The following is a 23,080-nucleotide window of genomic DNA, read 5'->3' as shown; positions in this document are numbered from 1 at the left end:
GTTAAAAACCGAGCCAAGGACTTGAACAAACATTTATCCAGTGGAGATAAATTACTGGCCTCTAAGCACATGAAAAGATGTTCAACATAATTAATCATTATGGAAATACAAATAAAAACCACAATGAGATATTTCTTTATTCCCACTAGAGTGGCTATAATAAAAAACAGAAAATAACAAGTATTGGCAAGAATGTGGAAGAAACTGGAATCCTCATGGGTTGCCAATGGGAATGTAAATGGCTCAGTGGCTATGGAAAATAATTTGGCAGTTACTCAAAAAGTTAAAACATAAAGTTACCATATGAACCAGCAATCCCACCGAGAGGTATATACCCAAGAGAAATAAAGACAAGTGTTCAAACAAAAACTTGTGAATGTTCACTGCAGCATTATTTTTAACAGCCAAAAAGTGGAAACAGGGGCTGGGGATGTGGCTCAAGTGGTAGCGCGCTCGCCTGGCATGCATGCGGCCCAGGTTCGATCCTCAGCACCACATACAAACAAAGATGTTGTGTCCGCCGAAAACTAAAAAAATAAAAAAAATTTTTTTAAAAAAGTGGAAACAATGTAGATATCCATCAACTGATGAATAAAGAAAATGCAGGACAACCGTACAATGCAATATTATTCAGGCAAAAGAAGAAATGAATTACTGATATATGCTACAAGATGAAGCCAGAAAACAATTAAGATAAGTGAAAAGAAGCCACACACAAAGCCACATTATTATATGAACATCCTGAACAGGCAATCTACAAAGTCAGAAACTAGATCAATGGTTACTGTGTTTGGCAAAAGGTGAAATGGGCAGTGACTGCTTAAGGGGTAATGGGTTCCTTTCTGGAATGATGAAAATATTCTAGAATCAGACAGTGGTGATGATTATGCAACACTGTGAATTTTATAGTACTTAAATTTTACCTCAATTTTTTTAAAAAAGAAGAACTGTTCTCAAAATGTTACACCACAAGTGGTAAAGAAAGGGACAGCAAAACTGTCTGAAAATAGGCCCAGCCAAGCAAGTTTCTAATGAATTATTTTCACCAGCAAATCAGTCTGTACTCCACCCAGACTTAGAGCCAGGATAAAATGAACTGGCATTTATTTCTGAAAATTTATGAAAATTAACTTCAATATAAAGAAGTAACACTAAGCATTTAGATTAATGTGTTACTACAGTAAACTCAGAGAGCCAATGGACAAACAAGGACAAGGAAATTTCTATGTGATCACATTACTACTTTCCAATCAAGTAACATATTTATACAACTAAAAAAATAGAGATATGGCAACCGGAAACCCATAAAAGGACCTGGAGACAGTGAAAACAAGCAAGAGCTCAAAGCCCCAACAAGCAGAGATGCATGACTCATAGGCACCGCCTGAGCTGATTTGTATGGGTCAGCAGAGGGCACAATTGGAGAACTACAAATATGGTCCCATATCAAAAGACTGTTTACAACTTTCCAAAATCCCTAGCTTTCTTTTCATTAAGTAAGAAAAAAGGAAAACTCATAGCTATACCTGTCAGTAGCACCCAAGAAAATGCTGTTCTCTGACTCAAAGCGAAACTTCTAGGTCACACAAGCAACAGGATCTTTGTTCATAGTTCGGAGTATTCGGAGGGCCACCGAGAGGTCAGGTCCACATCACCCACTCTTTATCCACATGATACAGGGATCAGACCATGATGAAATCACTCTATAGACCAAACGTCATGGCTGTCACTTGTCCCCAACTCCACACCCACCAAGTTACCAAGGAACTGGTGTAAACAGAATGGAGTTTAATATGTTATTTGCTCTGATCTAAGTAGCTGACATAATACCAATTAAATTTATAATGACACTGGAGTAATAAACAAGCCCTTGGCACAATTCTCTTTGCAAACATGATTCAAGGGGTGGTTTTCATTTTGCTCTTTCTTCAACTTCCAGATGCCAAACCATTTAGAAACTACTCCTAATCTCTTATTCAAAAAGAGTTGGTGTCTGGGTGTTTATCATTTTATAAGAAAAGGACCACGAATATTAGATGGCCCAGACACTCAGACTATCCAACTACTGCATAAGAATCCCATTTCTTTAGAAGTCAAAATATGTGGTATAATGATTGGAGTCCAGAACCTGGAATCCTGGATTCCCACTCCGATCCCCTTCTTTCTCCAATTCTGGCTCTGAAAAAGACATGTGATCACCATTTTGAGAACATGAACAGAGGCAACCAAGTTCTTGAGATGGCTTCACCACAGAATTCATGGCTGTTAGGAAATAAAAATGGCAGTTACCACTGACCTGCTGGCACTTCCATCCTTAAACCCAACAACTAGCCCTATCCATGGCTATATTTACGTTTCACAGAGGAGTCACCAAGCCCTTTGGCCACACTTACTGAATCCTTTAAATAAAATACAGAAAGTTACATATTCTTATGGACTACACGACAGCAGTTGACAAGAATGAGCTATATAGATGTACTAGTGTGGACAGAACTCAATAACCTGATGTTGAATGAAAAAGGCAAACTGCTGAAAGATGAACATTTCATCTGCCAAATATAGGATGCATATATAACATGGAATAGGAAGATAAAGACCAAACTTTTGAAATAGTAAATGCTTCTGAGCAACGGTAGTAAGATTAGCATAGATGTGGGAGAGATGTTTTAAGACTTCAATTTCATCAGCATTGTTTGATCTTTGTATAACACACACACACACACCCAAAGTAATTACAAAAAACCCTAACATTTATTAAATCTGGGTGGAAACTGCACAGGTGTTTGTTAATTTAATTTTAGTACAAATTGTGTATAAAATACCATTTATCCTTTTTCATGTTTTATGCTATGGAGGGGAGGTGGTATTAGGGATTGAACCCAGGGGCACTCCACCACTGAGTTACATCCCCAACGCTTACTTGAAATTTTATTTTGAGACAGGGTCTCACTAAATTGTCAAGGCTGGCCTTAAACTTGTGATCTTTCTGCCTCAGCTTCCTGAATAGCTGGTATTACAAGTGTGCTCCACCTCACCCTTTTATCTCATCGGCACTGGGGGGGGGGGGGGGGGGGCGGTCAATATGCTCAATCAGAAAATAGCTACTAAGCATGTACCATACGCAAATATTTAGTGAATATTATGTGACAGGCATGTACTAAGTGATCACTGTATATGAAGTTAGAAGGCAGGTGCTTCTTCTCCTTGCCATTTTCATTAGCTACAGCTGTTACCTACTCTTGAGAAAATTAGTATCTTTCCTGAATGGCATGCTTCTTTGGCTCTGCCAGGAGCTGCTTGCATGCAGAAGGCACATATTTCTTTGTTAAGTCTGAAGATAGGTTCTGCCTGCCTCTGAAGAGATATACCTCTGCAGAGATATACCTGTGGCTGTCCCACCCTTCCAAAGATTTCTGAATAAGTACATATGCTTTATACACCCAACTCTGGACCAGTATTAGAAACCTGTTATTATTACAAGTTAAGCCACATCTCTCAACCAAATCTTTACCAGTAATAAAGGCCAAATATATTAAAAAAGATGAGGTGTGTTTTTTTTTTTTTACATTTTTTGCCCAACTTTGCCCAAATTTGGCAGAGTCAAATTTGTTATGCACACCAGAGCAAAGAAAAGAAGTAACTACTACTTTCCTAAGAACCCTTAAGATAAAAATTATTCTAAAAGGTTGAAGCTTTTCTTAGCATATACTTGGATATCAAAGAGGGTAGGAAAGTGTGTGTACATGTGTTTAACTGTGCATAAGGAATAGTTAAGGTACTAATTTGTTTAAAGTAAAGAAGATTAGAAACTCCATCATATATATTATGGTATCATGAGTAAAATTCAGGGGTGTGTAGAGTATTTCCACAGGTAAAAGCAAATACATATAGTAGGTTCTTTGTTTTGTTTTGTTTTTGTGTGTGTGGTGCTGGGGATTGAACCTAGGGCTTTATGCATGCAAAGCAAGTACTCTACCCATTGAGATATATCCCCAGACCTGTCTATTAATTTTGAACTAAATTTGAAGATTAAAAAGTCCCTAGAGGGGAGCTGGGATTGTGGCTCAGCCGTAGAGCACTTGCCTAACAAGTGCGGGACCTGGGTTCGAACCTCAGCACCACATAAAAATAAAAGGCATTGTGTTGTGTCCATCTACACCTAAAAAAAATAAATATTAAAAAAAAAGTCCCTAGAGGGATTTGATAATGTGCTCAACCACTCCCTCCCTGAAGTTGGTCTCAGAGAGTGCTCAGCTCTGAGTCTAACTTGATGTCAACCTCTACCTTCCATATTCCCCTCCCACAAAGAACTAACCTGCTTCCCTCAGCTAACCAAGCCTGTCCAAGTCCAGGATCAGTACAATAAGGGAAGGCTGCAAAACACCTGCAACTCAGGTCCAACAGAGGTGAAGGCCCCTGCTGCTGCGACAAAGCCATGAACCTGAACAGCTCGAAAAAGCAGCCCCCTAACCATGGAGGAAATTGGTCACAATCCTTCAGCTTGGACTTTTCTTAGCAGAGGACTGCCCATGTGAATATTCACTCAGTTCTCTCACACTGTACACTGTTCACACCTCTGAAAGCACTTTACATTCACTAAAGGGACCCAAGGCTCAGGTCACAAAACCAAACTTTCTCTACCCTTTTCCCTTAGTTGATATAATCCAGTACTATATTTTAAATGCCACCTATAAATTTAACAATTTATAGAAATTCTTAGAATTTTATTTCAGTAGCCCAGAGTTCTAGATTTAGATATCCAATTGTCTATTCATCATCTCTACCTGGATGACTAATAGTATTGCAAAGACAATATGGCCCAAATCAAACTTTCAATTTGCTTTTAAAATTAGTTATGAAATTTGAAAATGACTAGAGAAACTAATCTATGAATTAGCAATAGTACATCTATTCCTACAAATATGTGGAATGTCTGTAGCAGGATAACCTCTGTGGAGTCCACATGGAACGCTGTGTGCAAACCAGTGAATGATCACACTGGTACTGGGAATCATCACTTGCCCAGAATAGGTAGTATACAGAAAAAGTGAGCAGAAGCAATGCTCATTTCATTCATCTTAGCTTCAAATCCTTTCCCATGAATCTTTGTAGCCTAATTTTCCATTGCAACACTCCAGAACAACTATCATTCCACTTCCAGACTTTTGTCCATGCTATCTTTGATTTGAAATGCCTTTTCTTCTCTGCTTCAGCCCTATCTAGCAAAATTCCAACTAACTTTCAAAGCTCAAGAGAATCAAGTGTGATGGTGCATGCCTATTATCCCAGCAACTCAGGAAATCTGAGATAGGAGAATTGCAAGTACAAAACCAGCCTCAGCAATTTAGTGAGACCCTGTCTCAAAATTTAAAAAGGGCTGGAGATGTGGCTCAGTGGTTAAATGCCCCTGGGTTCAATCCAAACAACAACAACAAAGCTCAAGAGAAATGCCCGCTCTCCCATGAAATCATCCCAGACCTCTCCAACTGGACAGTGAATATTATAAAGGGGAGGAAAATGTATGATTCCAGATCCAAAGCTTTAGTCTTTTTTTTTTTTTTTTTGGCAGTGAGGGAGTGGTTATTGAGGATTGAACTCAGAGGCACTTGACTTCTTTCTCTCTCTCTTATAGGCTAACTGCACATTTCCACAGTCAAAAGCCACATTAAAAGATAAGTAAAGGACCACAATTGCCTGGTTAATCTCTAGCACAACCACTGAATCAGAGCATGCTCTTTGGGCCCCCAAGCTCTGGCTCAACACTGTAAGTGGATGTGGGTACACAAGCCCTAGGGGTTTGGGAAAAGGGAGAGCTCAAACAATGTTCTCTCGTCAGCACTTTGAACAAAAAAATCCATTCAGTGAGAATGGCACCATGTTCCTTTTGCCCTTTCTCCCTAGGAACTAAATTAAACAGATTACAGACAGTGGCAAGAGCTGGCCTCAGAACAGCCTTCCCCTTATTTGTTATTTTTAGCAATTTAGTCCGACAACGCCTGACAACGAAACATGCCTAGAATAGCTAAAGGGAGGGGGATTATCAGATACTACCAGCAAAAAAACACACTAGTCATCACTTCCTCCAACCCTAAGAAAGAATCATTTTCCATGTCTTTACAGCATCACACAGTTTGAGCCTTTAGAGTGACATATAAAAACAGAGTATGTATAAAACACCAGTGGAAACTGATAAGGTTTCCTGGCCTGGAGTACTGTTCCACCCTTACATGTGTTTTCCTAAAAACAAAAGCAGAAGCAATTGAACTAAACTATTTTATACAAAAGTGAGGAATACAATGCCTCTGTGCCCATTCTGGAAAAAGTTCCCCACAAGATGATTATGTACCAAAAAGAATGATTATGTACCCAAAAGAATGGCTTTGGGGTACATAATCAGTGATGGAATTCAAATATTTTTATTTTGCTGGTGGCAGGTGAGAGATCTGTTTGAAAATAAGACAAAGTGAGACTGAAGAGACTCATCCAATTAATCATAATCAGCAACAATAGCATGATCCCCATTTTATAAAAGAAATAACAGCAAAAATTATTTGAAAAATGAATAAACAGGTAAAATAAAAATGGTAAAGCTCTAAGAAAGTAACACAACTACATCAGATTAACTGAAATTCATAAAATATATTGTATAAAAATTAGATACATGTTACAAAATGCCCTTGTGCATGAAGGAATCTAATCATTATGAACATTTTTTGAACACAGACATAGATGCTAATATTCTAAGTGCCAAGTATTTATAAAACAGTATAGGATAAAGCACTACAAATGAATAAAATGCTATCTTTCTAGGCGTGTTGACTTATGTATGTGAAGTTAGTAAGCTGTCAGCACAGTTCTACCCAAAAGTATGCATCTCTAAAACAGATGATGCCTAATAGATACTACCTTTAAGCCATCATATGTACACCTCTATGACTTAAGTGACTACAAAAGGTATCAAAGGAGATGCCATCATCTTATATTACATTTTAGATGGCAAAGTTGTAGGCAGACAACTATATTTTATTTTTGCTTCAAAAACAAGGTTCCAATAAAACATTTCAAGTAAGGTCATGATCTAAACAGAAAGGAAACTGTTTGTTTGTTTGTGGTTTTTACTTTTTTATTTTGTTTCTTTCTGTCTTTTCATTTTAAGGGAGCATTTTTGTTCCTGAAGTGGTAATTCGGGGGGGGGGGGGGGGGGTCAAAGCTACAATGATAAAACTTGACACAGTGACTGCAGTGACCCTAAGATCTTTGAATTCAATTCTCTGATTTTATAGATGAGGAAACTGAAGTTTAGAGAACAACAACCTAGAACTAGAATCAACCTAATTCTAGAACCAAGAACTCTAACATAGGCTTCTAAGTTAGAAATTTAGGGTAATAAATGCTCGACAGTAAATCTAACAGACTTGGAGACCTCTGTTGGTTCAAAAGCCAGTTCTTTGAATTCCGTTCATTTGATCTGACATATGTACCATGCTCATTCGTAAAGGTATGGCCTTCCCCACTTTGAGTACAAACAATCTTGCTTTTTCTGGCCAGTATCTATAACTTCAGGTTAGAGGACATCTGTGGTATGAAAACAGACTGATCAAAGGAAGAAACTAGGTTAAGGAAAAATACAAGAGAGTCTGATTCATTCTTTTTTTTCCTTCTTCTTCTTCGCATGTGTGAGGTACTGGGTTTGATACTCAGCACCACATAACATAAATAAAGGTCCACTGACAACTAAAAATATTGAAAAAAAAAAAAGAAAGAAAGAAATTACTCTCTAGAAGTCCAAAAATCACTTGAGGAACTTTCAAGCATGGGAGAGAGGAGGATAAGGACATATATTTATGGTTAGACACAGAGAAAAGTATATACTACATAAAGCATATAACAATGAAGGTTAAGGTCAATAACTCTGAAGCATTCAAAGGAATAGTCTGGTGTGGACACAGGCAAGTACTTCACAGAGGAAATAAGATACTCCAAATGTATACAAGAAGAAAAGAATAACTGAATCAAAAAAAAAAAAAATGAACTCTTGGCTAACTGGAATACAAACCCAATTTCCTCAAGTCTTTTCCCTTCCTTAATCAAAATAAAGATGTACCATCAGGGAAGATATCATATCAAAGCTATGTATATTATGTGCATATAAAATATGTGTAAAAATGTATTATACAAATTCATAAATAAAAGCTATCCAGTTAAAAGGCTCACTCTATCTGAACTGTAGAGTTCACATCTAAGTTCTCAAACCAAAAAATATTTCTCTTGAGGAAATAAAATATATCATAGATAGTTTACATTTGGGCAAATTTTAGAATGCAGATTACAACACATATGCAGACAAAGTCATTAATAATATTGATAAAAGGAATGATCAAGCAGAAAAAGAACACATATGGCTTTTGGGGACATACACCTACTCTTCTCTGAAAACCATAGAGGATGATTCTGCAGCTACATTGAGCCCTAATATATCAGGACACAGAGATTATATACAGGTAACTATAAATTCTGGGGTTTCCAACCACCAAGCTCTTTTAGACTTAAGTCTTAAATAACTGAAAACTATTTTAAAACAAACATCCATTTTTACAAATGTTGAGAATGTAAATGAACTCTACAGATATAAGCATTCATATCTGAAATCCCAACATATGTGACAATAAGAGAAACCACTTGACTCAAGACTCCCCAAGTCGAAAACAACACAGAAAAGAAAGTATGCTGGCAACTTGCATTCACTTTTTTAAAATTAAAAAAAAAAGACGGGCTGGGACTGTAGCTCAGTGGTAGAGCGCTTGCCTAGCATGTGTGAGGCACTAGGTTCAATCCTCAGCACCATATAAAGTAAAATAAAGACATTGTTGTCCACCTATAACTAAAAAATAAATATAAAAAAAAGAAAGAAAGAAAAGGCACCTATAAGTACCTAGCTATTTAGCTACTACTACTGAGGGCAGAAAATTAGCAAGAGGATAGAGACATTTTATACTTTTTTTCAAAACTCAAATGAGGATTAGGGGTGATCTCTGAACAACAGCTCCCCAAACAAGAGGCTGAAATAATCTGTACACTCTGAGAACATCTCGATTTGTTAAGGATAAAAATGGACTGTCCGCCTGGCACTTATATATAATAGGCTACCAAAAAGAAATGAAAGTGAACAAATCACGATCTCAGATAACTATGTATTTCACAAACATGTTGAGCAAAAGACAGAAGGCAAAAAAGAATATAGAGTAATGTTGTTCATAAAGTCCAAAAAAACCTCTAAATTTTATTGTTTTAAGGGACACATTGCAAGTAGTAAAATTTTTTTAAAAAGGAAATAATTATCACCAAAATTAAGGTATCAACAAAGTTAAGGTAGTGGTTAGCTGCAGAGCAGGTAGGCAGGATGGCAGTGGACCAGGGAGTGGACAACAGGGGTGGACGGGGCAGATCTACTGTCTTGCCAATATTCAATTATTCAATTGCTCAGCCTGAAAATCATTACAGGTATTTGCTTTATAACTACTTATTCAGTTATACACATTATTTAATGCATATTTCTATAAATGCTCATTTTACTACAAAATAAATAAATGACTAAAATTTTAATGGATTCTAAACTTTGAGTTATGCAAGCAGTTGAACCATTCGGACACTTCGTATAAAAACATTACACCACTGGCTCTGCTCTCACCTCCCCTCTTCACTGAAAACACAGATAAGAATCAGTGTGGGCTGGGGTTGTAGCTCAGTGGCAGAGTGCTTGCCTCACATATGTGAGGCACTGGGTTCCATCCTCAGCACCACACAAAAATAAATAAACAAAATAAAGACATTGTGTCCATCACAACTAAAAAATATTTAAAAAAAAAAAGAATCACTGCCAATCATATAGTAGAGTCCACTGGATATCACATCCAAAGAGGGGTCCCATGACACACAAAATAGTACCAACTCAGAAATGTACCCAGGGCAAAACTGGACATCTACCCAAGTGCAATCCATGCTATGGGGAAAAAAAAAAAACACCCTCAAGAGGCAGAATAAAATTTCCTCAATCATGGGAATTTCTCCAAAACATGTTCTCATCAGAATATCAGAACTAACCCAATTGCAGGGTGACACAGGCACTTCCCGTCCAGTTCTCTCATCACTTTTCTTTCCACTTAAGTTCAGGAACCACTTGGTGACCAAAACTGTCATTTTTGTGGGAGAGTCAGGACATTGCAAGTCAGAGCTTTACATAATTTTTTTTTTAGATTTTACTGATACCCTGGGCTGGAGAACTATTTCAACAATCCAAGAATTCCAACACTCTGTATCAGAAGTGGCACTAAGCCAGGGACAGAAGGCCATGGGTTTCCTTATTCTGTCATTGCTGAGCTTACTGGGAGGTGGAAGGGGTGGTAATCCTGCTGGAGATAGAGGGGAAGGATGGTGGTTACCAGTATATGCATGCACCTAAAATATAAGAGGCTTTTAGTTGAAGGCAGATTAGCCTTAACTAGTAATTTTTTGGTCCACATCTGAAACAAGACAGAGAACATAAATGACATATGGGAACAACTGTAAATGTGTTCACACATATCACTAAAAGCTTACTGCCTAGAATTCACAATAGTGGAAATTCTAGCTCATCTGAATGCTGAAGCTAAGTTTTCAAAACTGCAAAAGAGGACAATAAGTAATTGTTTCCTTCTTACATCCAAAAGAGTGAGCAAAAATATAAAATGCATTTTGCACTCTTCAGAAGACACCAATCTCCTCAATCAATAATTTAAACTTTAAAACTGAATTTTGTCAAAAAAGGATTTCTTCCTAATAATGTTACACATCTTTTTAAAAAACTACTTTACAAAGACTAATGAGACTCAAAAAAATCATAATTCTAAATCCTAAACAATTATGTTTTTGGTGAGTGTTTTTGTTTGTTTGGTTTGGTTGGGTTTTGCTATTCTAAGGTTTCAAACCAGAGCCTTTGTAGGCAAGCACTCTACCACTAAGCTACATCCTCAGCCCTTTTTTTAAACTTTTGAGGCAGGGTCTCACTAAATTGCTCAGGCTGACCCTGAACTTATGATCCTCCTGCCTCAGCCTCCAGAATAGCTGAGATTACAGGCCTGAGCCACCAAACCCAGTTATTTTTTAAAACTGTGCTTTTACACTTTTTCTAATAACAACATATACTATATTAACTATTATACACCTGTTATCTGCTTTAAGAAGTTATATAGTATTTTTTTGGTACTGAGGTTTGAACCCAGAGGCACTTTACCACTGAGCTACATTTCCAGCCCAATTTTTATTTTTTATTTTGAGACAGGGCCTCACAAAATTACTGATCTTCCTTCCTCAGCCTTCCAAATTGCTGGGATTATAGGTATGTACTATCACCCTGGCTTACTATCAGTATTTTTTAAAAATAAAGAACCTCCTCAAATAATGACATAAATAATATGGTTACTCTATCATCCCCAAAGCACTGTTTTGTATGTTCTCATGAACAGGACCAGCATCATTGTTCTACTAATCACTATTTTGATAACATGGTTGTAATTTCCTCCTAGAACTTGACCTATCATCTTTATAAAGGAAAAATTAAAATCTATAAAACATTATCATATTGTAATACTGTTTGAAAACGCTTCATTAAAATAATTATGTTTGGGCTGGGGTTGTGGTAGAGAGCTTGTCTAGCACGTTTAAGGCACTGGATTGGATCCTCAGCACCACATAAAAACAAATAAGTAAAATAAAGGAATTATGTCCACCTACAACTAAAAAAAAAAATTTAATGATTATGGTTATTTTACATATACACATTCATAATTTTAGATGCATGCTAAGACAGTGATTGTCTTTATCTTCCAGTAAGGAATATCACTCTCTATCAAAAGGACTTCCATCCATGTCAGCCAACTTAGTGGCTATCAAAAACTAAACAAATTCTAAGTAAACTTTACATTCATTAATAAAAAAAAAATGGCATAAAATAAATGGGGAGTGGATCTGAAGACAACAAACAAAAAAACAGTAAGAACAGAGCTGAGTAAAAAGGAATCTAAGAAATACCATGAAGATGAGCTTTCAGGTCAGAGAAGCTGAACAACTATATCAAAGAAAAGGTCTGTCCACAGTGTCATTCATACAGACTATTGGTAGAGGGTAATGAGGCATACACAGTGGACTACTTAATGAAACAAGTTAACACTTTAATTAAAAATTAGACTTATGACCCAGACCAAAAAGAAACTTACTCTTTCAGAGATGAATACATGTAAAAGGAAACAGCCTGTCCTTTGTCTGCAAAGTTTTGTATAAATTGTGCTTCCCCACTTAATTGCAAGGTATAATGATGGTGATGATAATTATACAGGATTAAGATGAAATAAATTGTACTGGCAATAAATACTAGGGTACAAAAGAAAAGACTGTATTTAGAAGAGGAACAACAACTGGGAGGCTTTAGAAAAAAACATTTAGATTTCTAAAATCTACATCAAGCTTTCTAAGTAACACTGAAACTAGATTTTCAGCCTCTGCTGCTTTAGTGTTACAGCAGAACCCAGCCTCCTACCAGTGCCTCCCTTCTAAATTCTTGTCTCACAAATGAAGAGAATGAAATCCCTGGATGAGGAAGAGTGAGCCTAAGAGCAGGAGTTCTTTAAGGGAGAAGAAAAGAGAAAGAGCTCCTACAGGGTGAGAGGGAATCAAATAGAGGTTGCCATTTAAATGTACTAGTCTTGGGGGTTATACAGCTACAGAGTAGGGGCACTGATCAATATCTATGCTAATCAGGTCTTGGAAAAGTACCAGTGCTACTGGTCAAAATCTCTGGTAAACAGATATTAGAAAAGTACCAATGCTGTTGGTTCAGCCCATGACCTTCTAATTGGCTGTGCCCTTTTAGTCCTTGAAATTGAACTTTCCTATACCCTCTATTCAAGTCTACTCCTACCCACTTCCATTTTCCCCAATTTGAGACAAAGGCTTGGCTGGAATGTTTGGAATGCTTCTGGTTTATTTTCATGGAGTGGCCTTTACTTTGGGGGAATAAAAGCCTTAATAGGATTCCCTATCCTATCTTATTCAATAGAAAATCATATTTGTGATTTACTTCAACTAGTCATAGTTTATATTCCCAAATTCCCAAACTGTGCTAAGAAGCTAAAAGAATAAATAGGGAGTAGAAGAAAGCAGCACATAATTTAAGAAATTAGAAAATGCTTCTTGAGAAAAGTAGCCGTATTCTAAAAACTGAAGGATTAGTACATGGAGCTGGTAAAGGCAGAAGGACATGTTCAGGTGGAAGAATCTTTAAAAAATCTACTAGAAACAAAGAAAGCACAAGAAATTCCAAAAGTTCAGAATATTTCAGAAGGCTAAGGAAATGAGGGAAGACAGAGAAATAAAAAGAAGTCATTTCATAAAGAGTCCTGAAAATATATTAAAATGTTTGATTTTTACCATAGAACAACAATTAATTTTTACAAAAGGGAGTAATATTACCAAATTTACATCACAGAAAGGTCATTCTAACTTAAATGTGCTAGAAGGACTAAAAGAGGGAAGGCTAGAAGGAGGAAAACCAGTTAAAATGCAATGTAGGCTGGAAACAGCAATTCTGAAGGCTGAGGCAGGAGGATTGCAGGTTCGAGGCCTGCCTCAGTAATTTAGAGAGGCCCTAAGCAACTTAGCAAGACTCCGTCATAAAATTTAAAATAAATAAATAAACAAAAGGGGCTGGAAATGTAGCTCAGTGGTAGTGTACCCCTGGGTTCAATCCCTATTCCACAAAATACAAAACAAAGGGCTGGGACATAGATAGTTTCCCTAGCGTGTGCAAGGACCTGAGATAAATCCCTGGTAAAACATACAATGCACACACACACACACACACAGTAGCCAAGGAGAAAAGACAAATTAGTAACAATTAAACACCTCATAGCAACAATGGAAATCAGAGGTCAGTGAAATGTGGAATGCTATTTAAAACAGCTGAACGTTCCTAAAAACATAAAACACAACTTTGAGTTCTGTATGCAGTAACGACTAACATTTGCACATCAGATAAATACCACCGCTCACTAAACAGACTATGGAGAAATTTTTAATATCATCTAGGAGACCTCACACATCTTTCTGATCAACTAACTGAATAAGCAAAAGAAAATCAGAACAGAAAATCAGAACTCTCTAATTTCCTTAGGGTAAACAGTGTTAACAATTTTAAAGCCCATATATCATTTTCAATATCCTTACACAGATCTTTCTTTTCATAAAAAGAGAACTATATAAAATTACCATTTGAAAACTTTAATGCCCTTATTGCTACTTATGAATAAGAAAAATTTTCAGAATCATATATCTAGTTGCAAAGTATTTGTCTTGCCTACACATGAAAATACTTTGGTGGGGGATTTCCAGATATTTTGTTTCTTTTAAGTGAAAACACTACAGGATATAAAATTTACTGTGAACAGGTGAGCTGATAAAAATGATACGACTGGATACAACAATTACCTGGTTACCACAGGTCAACAGTTTTTTCTTCACTAGGTTTCACTGTTTGCTTCTTTTTGTTTTTACAATTCATCTTTCAACTCAAATCTTTCATTGACTTTGTTTAAATGATCAGTTAGTCAAACTAAGAAACCTAGGATACTATACACTACCAGGCAATGCCAAGTCAGTGCCCTGAAAAATCCCCAGGAGACTATAGGAGGCGGCTCCCCAATTCAGCAGACGGCTGAGTCAGTTTCTAAACCAGTGCTTCAAATAATACAGAAATTAGATAAAGTGACCTATGAAATCATGACATATCCACCCCCACTTTGGGAAATCTTAATCCGTAAGAAATAATTACCAGTGGTCTGTCAAATCTAACTTTTATTGTATGCATGATGGACTTTTCACGAAAGCCCAAAACACCCCATCAAATCTTAATATGTATAAAGGAACTATACCAATAAATTCCAGGTCCCAAAGATTTACTAACTTACTCTTACCTCTCATCTTTCTCCCTAACTAAAACAAATAAAGCAAAATTTGTTTTCCTCACTTGTCTAGAATCTAAAGTAGGTTAAAGGAATTACGACACATAAGAGACATTATACCAGGAGTCTCTAACAACTGTTACCATTACCCACACTCCTACCCATCCTCCACAATCCACTACCTACATGGTTTTTAAATATGCATTGCTCTCTTGTTTACGGTTTTTAATAAATAGAAACATCCATTCAAAGGTAATAGAGGAAATACATTCAGATTAATAGCATCCTAGCTTCAAAACTGCCTACAGCTCCAAAGAAACTGTTTTGTTTGTTTTATGCACTGCCATGAATATGACCACTTCACGGCTCTAACATAAACAATAAAAATGTGACATGAACCTTGGCAGACATACATTTTCATTTAACATGACACAAAATAATTACTTTTTCATAAAAGCTGACTGCTATTGTCAATATTCACTCAAACTTTACCTCTAATTCTTTAATTTTTTCTTCTGCTATTTTCTGTTTCTCTAATAGCTGATTATGAATTACTTCCTTGGATTGAAGAATAAACCTACAAAACACAAAAAGTTGAAGATTAATCCACATGACCACTGTATTTGTCAAAATCAATAGCTATATACCACAAATATAAAAACTAAGAAAACTTAAGAGGATAATTTCCCAGTTCAGAACAAATAAAATACACTGTTATATTGTAATAAACTCAAAAACCACCACAGGTATTAAGCCTTCTTAGCTAAAAAGGAATAAAAGCTTAAAAGTACACTCTGCTTTCTAATTTAAGAAGGGAATCAGACTTTAAGTAGAATCATAGATACAAAAAAATAATAATAAAAAAATAAATACCACAAACTAACAAAAAAGTCAACAAATGATAAAAATCCCTATAACTTTTATTTTTACATTTATATAATTTAATTTTATCTGGATTTTTTTAAATAATATTTGTAAATTGAAGCTTCCCTTCATCTTTTTTCTTTTCTTTTTTCCTTGTAACAGCAGTAACTCATGACCTTTTAAAGTCACAATCAAGTACTGTGTTAGGATCAATGCATTAGTGTTATATGAGTTCCTCACACAAAAAGCACTGTATAAGCCCAGTATCTTTTATTATTATTTCCAGAGTGTATAATACCTCTGAAAAGCTCAAATGCACAAGTGGAAAATTTCAACTTTTTCCAACATAGGCATATTATTCGCCACTGATGAGGGTGGAAATAGGGGGAAGCTTCTTTAAAAATTAACACTGAATCTGTTTTGTGGCTTTATGTTCATAATTTTTGCTTCAGGGAAGGGAAGAACAAGCTCTTTTATTGCTCAAATAAATGAACTAAAGGAGTTTCCTTCAACTGGAACCAAGAGAAAACCCCAGTGCTCAAACCGCTTTCAGGATTATCTAAGCTAAAACAGATTTCAATTAAAGATTATAATTAATTAATCAGACTATTTCTTCTCTTTGCACATAGAGTTTAGCAACAAAGAACTAAATAACACTTCTTAACAAAAAAGTCAACAAAGAAAACATATCAAGGTAGCAATATTCAATTTTCTCTGCTAGCTCCACAAAAACACCACCATCTAGTTAGGCTCTCAAGCAGAGGATATATGTGTTATCATAGATATAAGACAAGTAAAAAGAGAACAAAAAAAACACCTAGCTACTCCCTGACATTTTGGGAGGAAATTTCTTTTTCCTTACTCATAATTACACTTTGTCACATATATTAATACAATCTGGTGAACTACTCTTTTTCACTCTAGTAATTATTAAGTCACACTACCACTGTGACATAATAGTCATCCTAGATAATTTAATCAATGATCAAGTCTTCAGCAGTAACTTGATCCTTTGTTTAAAAAAAAAAAAGTCAACTTGCTCATACATGTACTAGAAAGACTGACCATATTCATGAAAAACAATGATTAAATCTAGGTCTTTTCCTATAGAACACTTGGTGTCTAAAATGTTCTTACTTACTGGGTCCAAGAATACTTTGGATAAGACTATAGTGAATAGAATATTTTTTTCAGAACTGAATCATGCTAGTATTTGAGAAGAAGAGTTGTTTTGAACTGCATTAGGTCTTAGTGACACCAAGTAAAAGGCATTATAAAACAAGGCCCAAGAGTTGACAAATTTTATCATTGCATGCATAATTTCACCAAGTGTTTTAGCCACGAAAATAATTTTCAAAGTAAAATGCACATTTTTAAATAGCATTGATTGCTGGCCAATTAGTAGTATTCTCAAATAATAGGTCATCAGACATCAAATCTTTATTAGTGTCTGGGAAATTTTCAAAGCTAAGATTAGAGGTCAAGTCATTACTTATGTGGCCTTTAAAAAGAAACTATCTGCACAGATACTAAATCCCTTGAGCAGAAAATAAAATTACTAGAAAGCAAGAACACTAACAACAAAAACATTTTTCCATGGTCACACATCCCCGAGGTAGTTATATTGGACTGTGCCAACTTTAAAGGACTAAGGCTGACCAACCTACTACCATAAGCCTAAGGCATCTCAGTCATGAAATTTTAAACAAGGATGAGTACTGTGTAAACTCAACTGTTTACCTTAAAGAATAATAACACGGTCAATATTCACACATAAAAATTCATGAAAAATTTGGTTTAGTTTCCAATTCAAGAAAGGGCATAGATACATTATAGGAAATTGAAATGCCTAGATTTCTGGGAAAACAGTCTTTAGGAAACACATTATCTGCTGTTTAAAAAGGCAGTGAAGCAAATGTAGCTTAGGGTAAAGTACCACTGGGATTAAACCCCAGTACCACAAAAAAAAAAAAAAAAAGCGCTTCAGTCGTGTAGCTAATTCTTAATTCATTCATGCTTGTTATTGTACATCTTGTTTCAATACACCACAGCATATTTACTCATTTCACTCTTAATGGACATGTGGCTTATTGACAACCTGAGAATTTTTTTAAATGTCACTGTGAACATTGTACAGGAATGTGTGTGTGCTTTCACAATCACATCCCTGAGTTTGTTTAGGGTATGTGCTTGGGAGTGGAATTGCTGATTCAGGGTATCTGAATTGTCAACTTTACTAGAAAACATCAAAATGTTCTTTTATTTTTACCTCCAATCAAAATGTTCTCTTATTTTCACCTCCAACAGCCCTGTTCGGGATTCCTATTGCCCTCTATTTGCATCACTGGGGACAGGCTTGGTAATGCTGAATGACAGTCCCCTAATTAGCTATCCATTATAGCCAGCTGTTGCATGATCACTGCTGGCTCAGGGCTGATGGACCAGGCTCCACCTTTAACACTACTTTTCTCCTAGGATTTTTTTACTTCTCCAGATAGACACTCATATAATCTACAAATACAGACTGTATTACTTCTTCCTTTCCAATAAAAATAAAAAATAAAATAAAAAGGCAGTGAAATATCAGATTCTATTGAGAGGATATATCATAATACAATTTTAAGTCTTATTATCATAGATAAATATTAGGTACACAATTTCTCCAAGTAAAGAATCTCATAGAGACCCTGATTGTTAATGAAAAACCAAATGGAAGAAAAAGAATTCTGGAGCTCATAATGTGCCATAAAAGGAAAAATAAACCATGAAGACGGAAAATATTCTAATATGACAAATGATACACAGATAACATGCTTATAATACTCAGGATTATAGAACCTAGATTAGAGTTACTGCTTTGTAAAAGGTCTCTATTTTCGGGCTGGGGATGTGGCTCAAGCAGTATAGCGAGCTCGCCTGGCATGCGTGCGGCCCGGGTTCGATCCTCAGCACCACATACAAACAAAGATGTTGTGACCGCCGAGAACTGAAAAATAAATATTAAAAAATTCTCTCTCTCTCTCTCTCTAAAAAAAATATATATATATGTATTTTTTTTTTTTTAAAAAGTCTCTATTTTCATCTGGAAATCAATGTCATATAGCCCTATAAAAAAGGAAAGACCTCCCATATGTTCATCATTTTAAAGAATATTATTAAAATGCCCATTTTGCCCACAAGTCATAAACATTCAATACAATCTTCATCAAATGAAATCTTTTACAGAACTAAAAAATAATCCAAAAATTCATATGGAAGCCCAAAAAGAACCAAATAGCCAAAGCAATCCTGAACAAACAGAACAAAGATGGAGTACTAAATTATTGATACCTCAGAACCACAGTAACCAAAAACCCCATGGTACTCGCATAAAAACACACATATAGACCAAAGGAACAGAACAGAAATCCCACAAATAAGCCTATATATATATATATATATATATATATATATATATATATAGCCTACTGATTTGAGACAAAAGTGCCAAAAAAACATATATTGGAGAAAGGACAGCATCTTCAACCAACAGTACTGAGAAAACTGGATGTCCACATGCAGAAGACTGAAACTTGACCCCTTTCACCCTATACTAAAATCAACTCAAAACGATCAAAATCTAAATGTAAGACCTGAAAGTCAGAAACTACAAGAAGAAAACAACTTCAAGACATTGAAGGCATTCACACAGATAATGATCTTCTGATTAGGACCCCCAAAACACAGGAAGTAAAAGCAAAAATTGATAAATGGGATTATATAAAACTAAAAAGCTTCTGCACAACAAAAGAAACAATAGAATACAAGACAACCTACAGAATGGGACAAAAGTATTTGCCAACTATTCATTTTGAAGAGTTAATATCCACAACATGTAAAGAACTCAAAATCTTCACAAAAAAGTAATCTAATTATAAAATGGACAAATGAACTAAATAGATACTAACAGAAGAAATACAAATGGAACAAATATATGAAAAAAATGCTCCATATCATTAGCTATCAGGGAAATGTAAATCAAAACACAATAATCTCACCCCAGTTACAATGGCTATTATCAAAAAAAAAAAACTATAATAAATGCTGGCTAGGATGTGGAGAAAAAGGAACTCATTTACTGTTGATAGGAATGTAAATTAGTACTCCTGTTATGGAGAACAGTATGGAGGTTTCTTTAAAAAAAAAGAAAAATACTAAAAATACCAAGCTATCTCCCTCTTCTGGGTATATATCCAAAGAAAATGATAACATACCAGAGATACCTGCACACTTATGTTTATTGTGTCACTATTCACAATAAATAAGACATGGAATCAGCCTAGCAGCTCATCAACAGATAAATGGATAAAGAAAATGTGGTACACACACGGTGGAGTATCATTCAGTCATAAGAATAAAATCCTGTCATTTGCAAAAACAAAAAGTAGGATGAACTCAAGGTCATATATTAAATGAAATACACAAAACACAATGGAACTACCACATGACCCATCTATACCATTTCTCAGTATGTATCCTACGGAATTAAAAAGTCAGCATACTACAGTGATACCTGCACACCCAAGTTTACAGCAGCACAGTTCACAACTGCCAAACTATGGAACAAGCCTAGGTGTCCATCAGTAGGGGTATGGATGAAGAGAATGTAGTGTATATATGTACAACGGAGTTTTATTCAGCCATAAAGAAGAAAGAAATTACATCATTTGCAGAAAAATGGATGAAACTTTAGAATATTATGTTAAATGAAATAAGTCAAACTCAGAAAGTCAAGGATCATATGTTTTCTCTCACATGTGGAAGCTAGAGGGGTGGGGGGGCGTGTCTCATGAAAATCAAAGGGAGATCAATAGAGGAAAGGGACAAGGGGGAGGGAGCAGAGGAGAGGAAAGAAAGGGAAAATTCTGGGGAATGATATTGGCCAAATTATGTTGTTATATTGTCTGCACATACAAATACTTAACAACAAATCTCACCATATGTACAATTATAATGCACCAATTTTTAAAAATAGAGGGAAAAAACTTTAAAAAAGAAAGAAAGAAGCCAGATGCAGAAAGTATTACATGTTCTTTTTTATATATTGGAAGCTAAAGAGAGTTAACCTGATAGAATAGTAGAGCCTGGAAGCAGGATGGTGATTGGATTTTATCAGTACACACTATATACATGGAAATATCACACTGAACCACATTAATATACACCATTCACACATGCTATTAAAATTTAATTAAAAATTTAAAAAGGAGTATAACATGGCAACATATAAAGAAACAAAAGTACTGAAAATCGTATAAATTAGAATGAATATAATAGATGTTTGTCCTATAATAACAACAGAGGTATCATTTTAAAAACTAGTTGGCAAACTAGTTTGCAGGTCAATCCAGCCATGTTCATTTGTTTATATAAAGTCAAGGGCTACTTCCTCACTACAGTGGCAGCATTAAGTTGTGGCAGAGATCCTATGACTAGCAAAATCAAAATGCATTATTACTGACTTATTACCAAAAAAAAAAAGAAAAAGCTTGCTAATCCCTCATCTAAAACAAAAACAATAGCAACACACCATGAGCTCATATGTAAAATGTGTAACAATAAAACAAAGGATGGAAGAGACAAATCTGACATATAAAGATGAAGTGGTATAATAATATCTGAGGTAGATTATGATAAATTAGAGATGGATAATAGAAAACACAAGATAAACACTAAATTTAGAAAATTTAACAGGAGCTGCCTATAATCCCAGCAGCTCAGGAGGCTGGAGCGGAAGGATCACAAGTTCAAAGTCAGCCTCAGCAACTTAATGAGGCTCTGAGCAATATAGTGAGACCTGTCTCAAAAATAAATAAATTAATTAAATAAAGGAGAGGATGTGGTTCAGTGGTTAAGTGCCATTGGGTTCAATTGCTGAAACAGAAGGGGAAAAAAAAAAAAGGAATCCTTAGTAAACCAAAGATAAAACAGAATCATTAAAAAAAAAAAAAATCAGGGCTGAGGATTTAGCTCAGCTCAGTGGTAAAGCATTCCCCTAACACACATGAAACCCTGGGTTCAATCCCCAGCACTGCAAAAAGATAAAAAATTATTAACCAAAGAATCCAAGAAAGCAGGGGAAAAAAGGAATAAAGAATAAATGAAGGCTGAATGTTTTCTCTGATATGTGAATGCTGATCCACAATGGGGATTGGCGGGGGAGCATGGGAGGAATGAAGGAATTTTAGATAGGGCAAAGGAGATGGAGCGAAAGGGAGGGAGCATGGGGGTAGGAAAAAATGGTGGAATGAGATGGACATTTTTACCTCGGTACATGTATGAAAACACGGATAGTGTGACTCTACTTTGTGTACAACCAGAGACATGAAAAATTGTGCTCTATATTTGGACTATGAATTGAAATGCATTCTGCTGTCATGTATAACAAATTAGAGTAAATAAATTTTTTTAAAAAGAATAAATGAAACGAAAACAAGTAGCAAGGTAGTAGATTTAAACACAGTCATAGCAACCATTGTTAGAAATATAATTAATATAAACTAAAAGACAAAGACTATCCCACTAGATTAAAAGCATGACCCAATTACATTCAGTCTACAAGAAAACTGTTTCAAATTAAAACACATAAATAGGTTAGAATTAAAAGGATAATCACACCTACTAGAACAGCAATAATCAAAAAGATAATAAGACCCTGGAGAGATCCCAGAATCTTCACACATTGCAGGCAAGAATGCAAAATGGGGGCCTGAGGTTGTGGCTCAGTGGTACAGCACTTGCCTGGCATGTGTGAGGTCCTCAGTTCCATCCTCAGCACCACATAAAAAGATAAATAAATAAAGGTATGAAAAAAAATGTGTGTGTGTGTGTGTGTGTAAAATGCAAAATGGTACAGCTGCTATGGAAAACAGTTTGGAAGTTAAGAAATTAAAACATAAGAGAAGTAGGCGTGGTGGTGCATACTGGGAATCCTAGCAACTCTGGGAATCTTAGCAACTCTGGAGGCTGAGGAAGGAGGATCAAGTTCAAGGCCAACCTCAGCAATTTAGCAAAGCCCTAAGCAACTCAGGGAGACCCTGTCTCAAAAATAAAAATGAAATTAAACGAAACGAAACGAAAAGAAAAGGCTGAGGATGTGGGTCAGTGGTAAAGCACCCTGTGTTCAATCCCCAGTACCCAAAAAAGTTAAAACACAGAATAATAATAATAATTATTATTATCCTTTT

The 23,080-nt window shown here is 35.6% G+C and overlaps 1 protein-coding gene across 1 annotated transcript in view; it reads right to left on the bottom strand.

Moving 5' to 3' along the window:
* The window catches only part of Pfdn1 (prefoldin subunit 1), a 57,731-nt gene that overhangs the window by 16,227 nt on the left and 18,424 nt on the right, over positions 1-23,080 (bottom strand). The window contains exon 3 of the mRNA XM_027927902.2: positions 15,483-15,567. Coding sequence (XP_027783703.1) covers positions 15,483-15,567 — 85 coding nt within the window. The remainder of the gene's footprint in view (positions 1-15,482; positions 15,568-23,080) is intronic.

The sequence above is a fragment of the Marmota flaviventris genome, chromosome 5, assembly GCF_047511675.1.
Source record: "Marmota flaviventris isolate mMarFla1 chromosome 5, mMarFla1.hap1, whole genome shotgun sequence".
NCBI classification, from domain to species: Eukaryota; Metazoa; Chordata; class Mammalia; order Rodentia; family Sciuridae; genus Marmota; species Marmota flaviventris.
Note: the sequence above shows the minus strand (reverse complement) of the source record. Positions and strands in the feature narration are given on the sequence as shown.